This window comes from Pyrus communis, chromosome 4 (assembly GCF_963583255.1).
Source record: "Pyrus communis chromosome 4, drPyrComm1.1, whole genome shotgun sequence".
Lineage (NCBI taxonomy): Eukaryota > Viridiplantae > Streptophyta > Magnoliopsida > Rosales > Rosaceae > Pyrus > Pyrus communis.
In genome coordinates, this window is record NC_084806.1 from 4,026,553 (window position 1) to 4,041,045 (window position 14,493).

The 14,493-nt window shown below is 36.1% G+C and overlaps 2 protein-coding genes across 2 annotated transcripts; one reads left to right on the plus strand and one right to left on the minus strand.

The window, feature by feature from the left end:
- Nucleotides 1-4,051: 4,051 nt before the first annotated feature.
- Nucleotides 4,052-5,820, plus strand: LOC137730587 (transcription factor CSA-like). Its single transcript, XM_068469573.1, has 3 exons — nucleotides 4,052-4,542; nucleotides 4,723-5,262; nucleotides 5,501-5,820. Exons 1-3 carry the CDS (start codon nucleotides 4,089-4,091, stop codon nucleotides 5,818-5,820), a joined length of 1,314 nt encoding a protein of 437 aa, XP_068325674.1. The 5' UTR covers nucleotides 4,052-4,088.
- A 5,230-nt stretch (nucleotides 5,821-11,050) lies between these two features.
- Nucleotides 11,051-14,133, minus strand: LOC137731835 (cyclic dof factor 1-like). The gene is made up of 2 exons (XM_068471071.1): nucleotides 13,594-14,133; nucleotides 11,051-12,559 (listed from the first exon to the last, which is right to left on the minus strand). Exons 1-2 carry the CDS (start codon nucleotides 13,864-13,866, stop codon nucleotides 11,264-11,266), a joined length of 1,569 nt encoding a protein of 522 aa, XP_068327172.1. The 5' UTR covers nucleotides 13,867-14,133; the 3' UTR covers nucleotides 11,051-11,263.
- Between the last annotated feature and the right edge of the window lie 360 nt (nucleotides 14,134-14,493).

Below are 14,493 nucleotides of genomic sequence, written 5' to 3' on the forward strand. Positions count from 1 at the left end.
CTTATATATATATATATATATATATATATATATATATAATCCTTTTTTATTTCTTATGGACATGCTTTAACCTAAGTAGTTGTTAATAGGCTAATGTATATGCTACATATAATTTTTTTGTATTACACCGGGTTAAAAGCCCTGGCAAATTATTTTTAATTGAGGCACTTTCTTTCTTCTATCATAATGAATATCGTATATTTTCTCAAGCTGTGATATTTGTGTCATTGTTCAATTTAACATATTTTAGTTTCACAAATTAAAACATCATTAGTGTATAGTTTTATACATACCTTCAGTTCAATTCATTTTAATTTTGGGGTAGCAAAGTAGTTAATTATGCCAATAGTTCTCTCATGCAGAGTCTGAGATTTAGTTATACACGTGCAAACATGGGGGCACATGTGGGGAGGGGGCAGACTGGCCGAGGGAGAAGAAAACAAAGAAAGCACAGAAGGTGTGAGAGAAGGCAGATGATATGAGAGATATGATAAAGGGAAACATATTCTTTACACTAATAAGTAGTGTTCATTTGTACCTGTCCATATTTGAATGCCCACACACTCGCACGATCCACACACATGTGATGTATGGTTTTCACTTGTCTTCCCATAGCTGGTCTGAAAAGTTGGGGACCAAGTGAGAGTTCGTTTCTATTTCCCAGTTAACAACATTGTCTACTAATTCATAACTAATCCGTCCTGTCATCTTTAGAAAAGCTCTCATCGCATACACGGACATTTCTGTATCACCTATTACTTTACTCGTGCATATATTTATCTCACTGTCGGTAATACTGCATTTTCTCCCCAATAATAGGGTAGAATTAGGGGTGATTTTGTTACATTACCGTATCAAAATCTCTATACCAATTACCATACCAAATATTTGGTACGACAAAATCTATTACTATTATCGTACCAAACTTTCGGTATACCGAATATCGGTATACCAAATAGTTTGGTTGGTATGATATGTCAATGGTAATTGCCACTTTGTTTTACGCCACTTAGTTTGTCCAAAATCTAATATTTTTTAATTAATGTAGAAGTGTAAAAAATATAGAAAAAAATATATAAACGCTCATAATGACAAGCTTTACAACTTTCGTAAAGAGCTTAACTTTGAAATTCGCCATTATAATCAATAAATCATAGATCAAAATTTAACCATTGATTGTTGTTTACATTTACACTTCATTTTTCTCATCAAATTTTGTTTTTTTTTTCGGATTTTCTTTTTTGAAAACATGATCTATTAGAGGCTGCATGAAGATGAACGGTTTGGATCGTTGATATTATGTTCAGAGTTTTATGGTTAATGAAAATATTGCTTGATGTTTATAAAGTTTCTACAAACTATATGACATCAACTCATATTTCAATTAACCGTAAATATCGAAACGTGATATCAAAGATCTGAACTGTTCATCTTCTTGCATCCGCCAGATGATCATGTTTTCAAAAAATAAAATTTAAAAATAAAATTCAGTAGGAAGAATAAAGCGTAAATGACAATTGACGGTTAAATATAAATTTAAGGTTTATGGATAAAAGTGTTGGATTTTGAAGCTGACATCTTCATGAAAGTTGTAAAGCTTGTCACTATAAGTGATTGTATATTTTTCTTTTTACATTTTTTACACTTTTACAATAATTATTATTAATTTTGCCCTCAAATAATTGTATGAATAAATACATAATATAATATTAATAATATTAGTAGGTACGGTATACCACTAGTATTGGTTTTGGATACCAATACCGTACCAAAATAGTATGGTACAGTACAAATACCGTACCATTACCAATTGGTACAAATTTTTGGTAATAATTTGGTATGGTATGGATGGTAGGACGGTTGGTATGGTAATTTGGTAAAAATTTCCACGTAGAATAGCTTTTAAGCCCTAATTGACTGACCAAGTCCACTCAATAATTGAAGAGAGTCTACAGTAATCTTGGATGCATACACTATTGTCTTTGCCTCGCTGATGAGAGTAGTAGTGTCTTAGTTTGTAATCTTAATTGAAGTTTAAGCATGCAAATTAACTTTGGTTTAATTAGTCATTGATCATGTGGATGAATATATATGACATGGCCAGATAGAAATTAGTTTTGTTTTGCGGCTTCCGAACGTGGGGTCTCCATGGATATGATGATGACATGAAGAGAGCCCAGCAAGCAGGGATCTCAAAAGCATGTTCACATGCACATACATGGACCTCAAATGCTACAGGCATGAGCAATGAGCTAGTACAGTGAGAGACTGAGAGAGCAGTGACACAAACGTGCATCACCCCTTTGGCTTGCTGGGACCCCCTAATGCTATGTGTTTGACTAATTGACTGAGAGTTTTTTAGAGGAATTGGAAGGAACTCCAGATCCGTGAAATGAGGCTCATTTATTAAATAATGTAAGCAGTTTAATAATCATTTAATTTCCAGTTTTTTTTTTTTGAAAATTATTCAAAAATTTAACAAAGTTTCAAAGTAGTTTTCATTTTTTTTGTTTTTGATTTTTGATTTTTTTAGTTTTTCATTTTTTTTGAAAATTGAAAATAGTTATCAAACAGATTTTCAGTTAAAAAAAAAGTGAGAACAAAAATAAAAAATAAAAAATGAAATGGTTATTAGATGACACTATAAGAAATAGTGTTTACTAAATTACTTTAATGTATGGATATACGGATGTTTGAACGCTAGACTGTCCAAGTAAATAGAACCAAATCAGGGTTTGATGATCTACTGTTGTCTTGTTTATGAGTTATATCTGTGATGGATATTGGGTTGTTTTGTAATTCTTGAGGTGTTACGTTAAGGCTGTTTCTGTTGATATAATAATATTCATGGAGAATTGCTAAGGAAACACTATTAAAATTAAGATTCTCTGTAGATTTTCTACCACTTCATTTTTTAACATAATTTTCGTGCTAACATTATAAAATATTGTACCAAAATTGTTATGTGTTAGAGAATTCACAAAAAATCTCACTTTGAGAGTCTCATTAGTATTTCTCATATGAATGGGATTAGGAAGTTCAAAGATTTTGACCCAAACTGCTCAGTTCTTCAAAGCATAGATCATACATTCCGGTGAATATTATGACACACACTAAATGAAGCAAACGTCTGCAATGGGTTTTCTTCCACCGAGTGAAAACCAACTATAATACCAGTATTCATAATTTTTATGCATTTTACTATTACTGTTCATTAGTTATTATTTCTTACCATAGTTAGTTCAAACTTATTTGCATATCAAAAGGCAACCCTAAGCCAGCATTATTTTGTATCAAAAGGCAACCCTAAACCAACAATAATTACTGTTCATTAGTTATTATTACAATGGTATAATTGAAGAATTTGTAACTCAATTAATTACAGACGTTTATTTATGTACTCGAAGTTTTATGTTCGATTTAATATATATATATATATATATATATGAATTGGATTATTCAGTAGCGTGTGTTTAATTAGCTGCTGATTCGATGTCATTAGAATCCTGGATTATGGAAGCCATAAATAATGAAATTGATGTCTTCCCTACGTACATGACTCGTGAACCCCCTCCTCTCTGAAAGAGACAGAAACAGGTGGAGAGGTGGGGTTTAGGATGACGTTAAGGAAGTTGCCTTTTTGGACTGTCATAAAAGCTGTGAAAGAAGGGACATGAAAAAATCAAAGCGAATTATTCATGGCCAAATTGGGTTTGGTGATGGTCGTTGGGTCAACTTCAGGTGGTTAACTGAAACCCAAGGTAAACCCCCTCCCCCCCCCCCCCCTCTCTCTCTCTCTCTCTCTCTCTCTCTCTCTCTCTCTTCTGCAACTCCCTACACAGAGACAGTGAGACTGATGAGGTGAGAGGCTGTGTAGGTTTCTGAACACTATTTGCTATTTTTGCTGTTTCTTGTTTTCTCACCTGCAAAACACACAGTCCTTTCTCTTCCTACCTAGCTCTCACTAGAGCTCTCTCTCTCTCTCTCTCTCTCTCTCTCTCTCTCTCTCTCTCTCTCTCTCTCGCTTCTAATTTATTTTTCCAATCTTTTCAAAGATGACTTTGTAACAGTTCTTCAATGTAAAAAAAATGATGGCCAACAATGGTGCTATATATGCAACGGAAAACGCAAATGTCTTAAGCTGTTTCTCCTCCTCCTCTTCTTCTTCTCCTTGTTCAATGGGAATGGTTTATGCGGATATGGGCTCTCTTTCTCTGAGATCCAACTATGGAGTATATTCATCTGTTTCTTCCCAGGACAACAGCTACATCTCTAAGCTTTCTGAACCAGAAAATGGGAGGGCTTTCTGGGGTTTTCCTTCTACCAGAAGTTATGAGGATCACCACAACAGCAGTGATCATGATAAGAACCCTAATGAGGGTGGGGTGAGTGTTAGTGAGAGGGAAACAGAAAGTGGGCGATCAAAACTGTGTGCCAGAGGGCATTGGAGGCCTGCTGAGGATTCCAAGCTCAAGGAACTTGTGACTCTTTATGGCCCTCAGAACTGGAACCTTATTGCAGAGAAGCTGGAAGGAAGGTCAGGTAAAAAATATGTGAAATTTTGTAGTCCTTTTTTTTGTATAGTTAAGTTTTCTTCTTGGGAAGTGATTTTCGTACTCATGTTTCCTCCAATGCACTCTCCTTTTTTTCTCTTTGATTTTGTTAGTCACTCTAATCTCTACTAATTCATATATTTTTGCATATTTGTGTTTGTTAAAAAAGGTAAGAGCTGCAGATTAAGATGGTTTAACCAGCTGGACCCAAGAATCAACAGAAGAGCTTTTACTGAGGAGGAGGAAGAAAAACTAATGCAAGCTCATAGAATATATGGCAACAAGTGGGCCATGATAGCCAGGCTCTTTCCTGGAAGAACTGATAATGCTTTGAAGAACCATTGGCATGTTATCATGGCCAGGAAGTACAGAAAGCAATCCAGTGCTTGTCGGAGGAAGCTAAACCAAACTGTTTACAGAAGCGTGGACGAAAATCCAAGCGTCAATGCAGCCTCGAGGAGTACGAAACCTCCGCCACCTTACGGTGGTCTCAGTCTCCCCAATGGCGGCCTCAGCGGCGGTAGTTCTATATCGGATTTTCCATATGGAACAAGCTATTATGGTGGTGTTGGTTATTATGGCTCAAATGGTTCACAAAACTTGATTAGTTTGGGAGAAGAAGAAGCAATCACAAGGAAAAAATTGATTTCTTATAATAATAGTGGATTTTGCTCACAACAACAACAAACTCCTTTTGAATTCTTCTCTGGTATGTCATTGTTCTTATTCTTTTTAATTTGTCACGTTTCCATTTGCCAAAAACTCTCTTCCAATACCCTGCTTAAATTTGAAATGTCACGTAGCAGTATCTTTTAAGTCCATAATCATGCATTGTCCTGTGTATGATTAATGCATTGTCGTGTGTATGATTAACTTGGGCTACAGACACACGGATGTCCTAGCTGCATGTAAATCTCAAATACATAATGGTGGTTGTGTTATTGCAGGTCGGAAGAGCAATGAGGTGATGGGGATGATGAGCCAGAGAAGATGTCGGGATGGTTCAGGTGAGGTGGAGGATCATTCATGCGGGGGTACGTACACCCACCATCCTCCACCATACATGAATAAGATGGCAATGCAAGAGTCAAACTTCCCCAGCCTTGTTCATCAAAGCTACTCATATTCTTCATGTCAAGTTTCCGGCGGCAAACCCTCACTATCCGCATCAGCTGCTGACAGAGTTGTTGGCGGCGGCGGCGGCCACCGTGAGACGAGCATTCCACCACCGCCATTCATTGATTTTCTTGGGGTAGGAGGCAGATGAAGTTAGAACCCAAAAAAATAAATAAATAAACTGAAAAGGGTTGGTTTATTTTATTTTATTTTTTTATTCACTTGAATCATCAGAAAAAAGGGGCTCAACGTGGTTGTGGTCCAAGGAACACTACGAAGCCAATTACACCCTACCCAACTCTTAGAATAAAACTCAAATTTTAGATTTAAGGTCATCTCCAACCGAACCGGTTAGAGGGTTATAAGGCTAAAAATAGTCTGAAATGACATGAAAATCGATTCCAACTGATGATTAGGCCAAAGGGCTCTTGGGCCCGACCGGGCCAAAAACACCAAATCAGGCCAACCAACTGGCCCAAATGAGTCAGCTAGCCAGCCCCAAGCCTGTCAAAAGTGATGTGTTATGCAAATCTCAGCTAACTAACGTCATGCTGACACTAGGTTACTGTTGGATTTGAATTTTTTTTTTTCCGAACAAAATTTAAAAATAAAAAATAAAAGAATTCTAATTTTTTTTTTTCTATAAATACCTAAGCTATTCTTACACCATTTCTCACATAATTTTCACCATTACGGATGATGATGATGATGATTATCGACTTTAAATTTAAGTTGTAGTTTTTAAATTTAAGTTGTAGTCTTTAAATTGAAATAATAAATTATGTTTTTTATTAAAATATAATTTCTTGGAGGGCTATAGGGCTAAAGAGAGCTATCTGGTCCTCATTCGGTTGGAGATGACCTAAACTTACTCCAACTTGGTCTAACCTTTGGGACAAATATAAGTTTTAACCCAAAACTCATTTTTTGAACAAATTTAGCCCATAATTCCTTTGGATTAGTAGGGTTGGCCCACCATGTATGTGTATTTTTTTTAATTTATATTTACAAATTCATTTAATCTAACACGTTAAGATCTAATGGTCCAAATGTAAATCTAATGGTTAAAGTAATTAAAAAAATATTTGATGTGTTTCATATTCTTCCATAATGTTTCACGTGTTTTATGGTATCAGTTTAGTGATTTTTCAATATTTATCGGAATCTAAATTCTTTTAGGTTAAAATGTTCATAAAATTAAATTATGACAGTCTACATTTTTTTTTTAAAGTTACTTTAAGAAAAAAAAATTATCATAAATTCATTCTTTAATAGTTTCAGGCTAAAATTTTAACTCAAAAGGGATTGGGGGAAAAAAAAAATTTGGGTTAAAATTTAAATTTTCTAAGTTAAAAATTTTAGGTTTTAACCTAAGAATTAAAGATGGTCGTAAAGGAAAAAAGAAAATATTATTGTTGTTTTAGTTAAACTCAGCTGACAGTGAAAAATCTGCATCATTCCCTTTTAGTCATATCCCACCACCATCGGATCCTTCTCAGTGTAGTTTAGTTCCTCTTGCCCTTGTGCACCGTGGTGGTGTTGGTTTATGGCTAATTTGGTCTTCGCCTTTGTGCGTTGTGTATTGTGAGTCTTGTCTTCTAACGGTGACTTTGACATGGTCTCATACTTTCGCGATGACTTTTTGTGGCCTTGCTATTCAGCGATGACAGTTGTGTCTACTGGTATCTCTCTGTTGCAACTATTGTTTATTGTGACATATTTGTACCGGTAGATTTGTGTGCTTGGCGACTGTGTGGTTGAGCTTGTAGGTGTCTACTAGGGTTTTAATGTTATATTGTCTGTTTTGTGCAAATTCATTTCAGATCAATTTATTAGTTATTAGAATTATGTATCTAATAACATTTTGTAATTATTTGATGTTGATTAATGAAAGGCTATATTATTGTTTCTTGTCAAAAAAAAAAAAAAAAAAACTGTGCCCCCAGACTCTCACTGGAGAACCCCTCATCAAAAGGTCAAAAACGATAAATTAGATTACTGTCACACATTGACTAGTCACTTTTTTCCATGTTTTCTTCTTTCTTTCAATGCTGTACATGGAGCTCCAGAAAACAGAGATTTTTTTTTTGGTCAAATCAAGAAAACGAGGATCAAATTAACTTAAACGAGGATCAAATTAACTTAAAGTATGGTAGAAGCGGATAGTGCACTTCTTTTTTATACCTTGCAATCGCTCCTTATTTATTATTTCTTAGTCTCTGATTTGAATAAATGAATAGAGAATTAAGAGATAAAAACAAAAAAATGAGTGCAGAAGGACAAATGGGAAGTGAAAATCACTCTCTTCGAATTTTGTATTTGTTTGAAGCTTAAGAAATTAAATAGTAGTAAAGGATACCAAAAATTGAGATGGTGATGAAATGATGAGGCAAAAAAAGACAAGAACAAGGGTATGACATGATATGGGAAACGTTGAGGAGACTCTTCTAAAGTCAGATTTCTATGAATTCTCTATAATCTCACAGTTTAATATTATTAACATTATAAACTGTTGTGACAAAAACATAAAATGTCAAAGTCTGTAAAAAAATTCTACTTTGAGAGTCTCTCTCAATATCCTTTGGGAAATCCTGGACTCCTTGTCCTATCCCATCCCATCCCACCGCAAAATAGTGATAAGTACGAATTAAGACAATTCCATACGGCTATGTGATATCTACACATCTTATTTTACTTATCATATATATTTTTAATTTTTGGTTGTCGGATCGGATGAATTGAAGAAGATCAACCGTCATAAATTATCAAGAGGTGTGTGAGAAGTAAAATAAGATGTGTGGATAGCACACCAAAAAAAAAAAAAAATGTTCCGAATAGTTGTAAACATGTTTTATAATATTCCACGAAAAATTAACGTTAAACTGTGAAATAATAAGAAATTTATAAAAATTCCACTTTGAATGAATCTCCTTAGCATTTCTCAAGGATATTACTATCTGCAGAAAGCCTGAAATAAGAAACACCAGTGCTAATTGCAGATATTACTATCAGCTGAAAGCCTAAAACAAATGACATTAGCCTAATCTAAAATCGTTCAACTTAATCTTTGAAGTTAGTCCAGCTCGAATTACTCTGGCATAATAAACGCATTCTCGAAGTCTCCAATTCAAAGTCAAAGGGGTTCTTTATTGTTAGTCCATTCCAACACGTATTAAACTGGTCCAATACTGTAACACATAATTACAGTAAGATTAGGTATGCGGAGTTTTATTTGAAATGTCTGTCACCCACAACAGGAAAATATTGGGTGGGCATCTAGACTCCATGCATTGATGGAATTTGACTTGAGAGCTCTCATCAGTCCACATCAGCTGAGACTTGAGATTGATAGAGGAGGTGCCGCGCTTCACAAGGCTTAACTAGTGTTTGGCCCTTGGGCTTCGTACAAATTCCAATGTCAAGCCTGTTGTCTTGGCTCAATTGGGAGAGATTCTTGTATACGGTTATCCGTATGCAACATTACACTTACTAGGGTGGAGTCAATTTTAGGGTGGCACAAGTACAATAAGATTATATCGATATGCAAATTTATAGATATATCGATATCGATACAGGTTGTTTTAAAAAAAAATTATGGAAATTTGTAATAAGGTGCGTATATCAACACATTCATATTTAGTCAAAATTAGAGACAAGTTTCTCAAAAAAAATCAAAAGTTCAAAATTTGCAATCGTTTCTAGGAAAATTTCTCCAATAAATTGGTAAGTACCGTCGATATTCATTAATTTTCCTATATCTCACCGATAAAAGGTAGAGTTTGCGTTTCATCTTTCCTTCCATATCGATTCTTGATTTTCGGATATTTCGACACTTTTACAAGAATATTTTAAACGCTGGGCCCAAGGCGTATGCCTTCCTTCGCCTGCCTCCGAGTAGTTTGAGATCCAAACCGGGTTGGGCCCAACTAAAATTCTAAAAGCTTTGAGGCCCAAATTTATTACTTTAAAATAACGAGGCCCAAGCGACGAGGAAATAATATACACATGTGACGTGTCTGTTCAGACAACAAACAAAAGAAAATGAAAGGTCTTCTTCATATGAATTATCTTCTATTTTATGTATCAAAAGAGGAAATTAAAACCGTACGGCAGCCAGTAAAGAGCGTAATTGGTAAGGTTTGGTTGAAAGTGTTGGATGTCAACACGCAAACATATTACCACCACATGAGCTTTTATGGATATTTGGACCAACGTCAGGTATCAGGTCTTGTTTGGAAGTGCTATTAAAATGACTGAAACATTTTGAAACCAATTTATTAGTAAAATCCAAGTAGATCCTAAAAATGCACGTGAAGTGTCTCCTTCAAAAAACACATATCTGATGATTTTACGATTTAAGAAAAAAAAAATTATCCTTTTCACACAAGTGATAGTTCTAAATATACCGATTTACAGAAAAAAAAAATTTGAATTTAAATGTAAAGCGGCCGACATATTAACTTGACTAACTGGTCTGGACACCTGCAACTCATCTTTGTCTGTATCTTAAAAGTCTTGGTATTTTGATAAATAATATGAAAACATAATATATCCCAAATTTAGAAATTTTCTGTAAAAATCTCATGTAATGGGTCCCACAACAACTAATTATGCGCATAAACTGTGGCCCCATCCGAGTGACAACAAAGACAAGGAAATATCTGAATGCTTCGGTTGGTGAAGGATGAGAAACCCATATAAAATTATAAAAATAAAAGTGATGCTATTCACAGATTTCTTTTTATATTCTATATTTTTATTTATTTTGTCCATTAATTTTTTCAATCTATTTGATACGACTAACAAAATTAAAATGAGTGTGTGAGAAATAAATATAAGTGTGTAAATAGCATTGTTCCATTATTATTAAGTGTGAATTTGATATATTATCCAGCAAGCAAAGTGGAAAGAGAAAGAAAGCCACTTTTTGTGTTGGTGGATATACTTGGCTCACACTGCCTTACACTTTATGGAATATTACCAATTTGGATTCCTTGTGTTTTTGAGAGGGAGAGGATGCCCCTCAAATTGATCGATAGTTGAAAGCTTATCTTCCCAATTGAGGCCCTACCTTGACTTTTCACTCTTTTGATTTTTCAATCCTTAAGCTTTCAAAAAATAATTTCCCCACTAGGTTTCTTACGTTTTAAAACACTAGTAATCGATGTCCGCCTTTTTGTAACTTGTTAAGTTTGTAATACTTGATCATATCAGTACGTTTTGAGCTTGATCGTCACTTGTTTAATATCAACGTATGATAATTACCAAATAAACACAAAAAACACATGATAATTACCTCGAAGTCTCTCTTTTTATTAGCTATCTTATGTTACCTCACGTCCAAGTATGTATAGAAACACTTTCTGCAGCATCTAACAGAGTTGAAAACAAAAAGGACCCATCCATAATGTTACACAGAGATTAAAGAAAATACATCTATATGATCTAACTCAAAAACATTGAGGCTGATCAGTAAACATTGCCTTAGTGTAAGAAAGGAAAAAAGGTGTCATATTTGTCAGCAGCAAAAGGTTGAAGGGTCCCTTCCATCACATTCACATTGCCAAAGTTTTCAACTCAAACTTCAGCCTTGATCATGTTCTCTCATGGAAGTTGAGTGACCGGGAAAATGCTGCAGGATTCGCTTGCAACGCTGAAGAAGCTTCAACTGCAGGATTTTTCTCATCTCCCCTTGATTGAAATGCCTTGAAGTGACCTCCTCCCTCGTTAGCACAATTTCCCCTTTCATTCTTAATGCCAAGCGTTGCCCATACAGAGCTTCTTGCAGCCTCATTAGAATGATCGATCCTTAATGTTTTTGGAATACAAACACATCTTTTGGAACTGTTATCTTTCGCGGGCTCTTCATTCTGAGAGCTGGATGGATTAGTAATGTCCTCGTCTCTTGAATGTTTCCCTAAGGTTGGGGAATTTGAACCGGAGCTTGTAGCACAATGGCTAAGAGTAGAGGACGGTGAGAGACATGGTACATTCCAAGAACCCGGCACAGTGCAACCCCAATATGGCGGTGCAGGGTAGAATGCCATCGGAAAGCCTGAATGGCAGAAGCCGGGTGGAGGCATTGCAGAGGCCCACTGAGCTGAGTTGCATGGATAAGGCCAAGGGGAACCCGGAAAGCATGGTACTTGAGGAGGGAAGCTTTGACAATTTTGAGCTGAAGGCTCTTGTAAATTAGCTTTGCCTCCTCTCTCTGTCGAATTTGAAGCTGTAATGGATGATCCACTTGAGCGGTCGTCCCCATTATCTCCAGCAGTGGGAGAAACTAGGAGTCTTTGTTCGGTTCCACGAAATCCATTTTGCATACAATTTTGGTTTTTCTCTGCAAGGTTCAATACAGAAGCCATTGATTCACAAAGAGGAGAATCTGAACCGAAGGTAAGGACAGTGCTTTTGCTTCCCAAAGTAGCACTGTGCGCACCATTTGCAGCGCTAGCATGAGCTGCTTGGAAAGCATCTGACATTAATACATGATGATACTGTGAAGCTGAAGAGTTCTTATTCTTGCGACGACCAGCACCCACTGGCACATTCCTCATGATTCCTCCAGCAGTCCAATATCTCTGGCAGTTCTTGCAGAAATGGCGAGGCTGGTTGACATTGTAGTTGTTGTAGTAACAGAACTTGGTGTCCATACTATTACATCGAGGGCATGGAAGTATCTTGTCAGGCTTCTTCAGAGTCTTATCTTGTGAGCTACTAGTCTCGCTCTGGTCTCCATTCTTACATGAAGTTTCTCTATCAGCTGAAGGAGTTTTAGGATTCTCGCTAATTCCGGATGATGTTGTAGGAGCTTTTAGGTCTTCTGTGATTAGATCTGAGGTATCAGCATCCTGTTTATCCGCTGCTAGTTCTTTTCCTGATATTGTTTCCTATATTTCAAACAAAAATATCTGATCAGAAAAGTGCTTTACAAGACTAGTTCCGAGTTCCCTCAATGTACTGATAAACAGATTGTTGTGATCATACATACTAAAACATTGATTTATAAATTAAACAGAAACCACTTTTGAGTTATTCAAGCAGAATAAAACAAGAGAAAAGGGGTATGAAGAACTTTCGATACATAAATTTCGTTATTGTTTACTCCAAAACTTTGTCATTCACAAAACATATATAAGAACAGAGCCAAAGAAGGAAAAGAAAAAAATGTAGTTACAGAAGCAGACGATGTAACTTAATCACTGTATAAAAACCGAAAGCCCATATCGGAATTTATAAGCAGTTGTTCAACTGGCACAGAGTTGTCCAATCCCGACGAAAACAAAGTAAAACTCTACAATTCTCTTCACCCCCCCCCCCCCTCCCGCTCCTATTGTTTACCAGCCGTGTCAATCTACAAACTTGACATAAATGGATAAATCCTTGCTATAAAAACAGAGTAAGCAATTCAAAGTATCCGTGGAAGGAGTCTCAGAAGCCAAAAGCATAATCAGCTACTTCTAAAGTGCAGTTAAAAAAGCAACTTCTGCCTTTTGATTTCCAAACCACTTCAACTGGAATTTTATGATTATATTTTGACCAAAAACTAAAAATGTGTAAACCAAATCAACAAAAATCCAATTTGTAGGAAACTTGAACGGGATCAAACTAAACCTAGAATAAGACTGATAAATCCAACACAGCCACCATCCGAATATCATGACGTCATCCTCGAGTTCTCCCGATACAACCTCAGGATAATCAAGAGGACAGAAAAGAAAGGAATAATCCAGACCAAATCGACAATCTTGATTTGAGGATAGCAAATAATCAAGAATAATTAAGTAATTCAATTTTTCAGATCCCAAAATCACAAACTCAAGAGCAAGTAAAATCGACCCATTTAAACTTCTGAGTTTCTGAAAAATGGGTTGTTCTTAGAATAAAACAACAGCCGCCATAGAAGATTAAAGCTCAAACATACCTCTTGTTGTGCATCTCCTTCCCTCTCCAAGTTATCTCCCCCCGAATTGGTAGCAGCTGAAGAAGAAGAGGAAAGCTTCTGCCTGGTTTCATAACAGTCTTCAGCACCGCCCCCACCCGCGCCACAAGCAGTGGCGGTGACGTCATGGTCAACAGATCCACAAGGTTCGTCAATGGTGGAAGAAGACTCACGGTTCAGTGGCGCCATAGCCAAAGGTATAGTCTTTCCGAACAGCTTTATCGTGTGGCCTCCTCCTTCACCCTCCGACGACATTCTTGTAATTCGATCAAAACCCAGAAGCAAAAATCTGTCTTCCGAACAAAAAGCACAGAAAGTTCGAGTCTTTTGATGTTTTTTGAGTACTGGTTTTGGTGCTCTCGGTGGTTGTTCCTGTTGTTCTGTGAGAGTTTTGATCGAGGAGGGAGGAGAGGGAGTTAAGAGGAGGAAGGGGAAAGGGGTGAGTGGGGTTATACGAGGTGGGAATGCCACGTCATCAAAGGGGAGAAAGGGGGGAGATTTGTGAGCCACAAGTTGTATGTGGCGTTCGGAGATCTTTCGCGCTGTTGGATTCCCCACATTTCTTAAAAAGATAGTGCTTCTCTTTCTCCTCTCTCTTTTCAAATCCATGTCAGCATTTGAATTTCCACCCTTTTTTCTCAATCTACTAATTACTTCATTCTCCGTCGCGGCAGATGTTTCAATATACTTGAAACACGAATATATACGTTATATTTTATTATACAAGTATATAAATACTTGAAAAAACGTTTTGTTTCACTTTAAGAATAATACCATCCGGATTCCGGACACATTGAAAAATATTTCCCCCTTGACCTACCTTTGTTTGGCTTCTTAAATATTCTCTTTTTGGTTTCATTTATGTATGCTATTTGCCTTTAT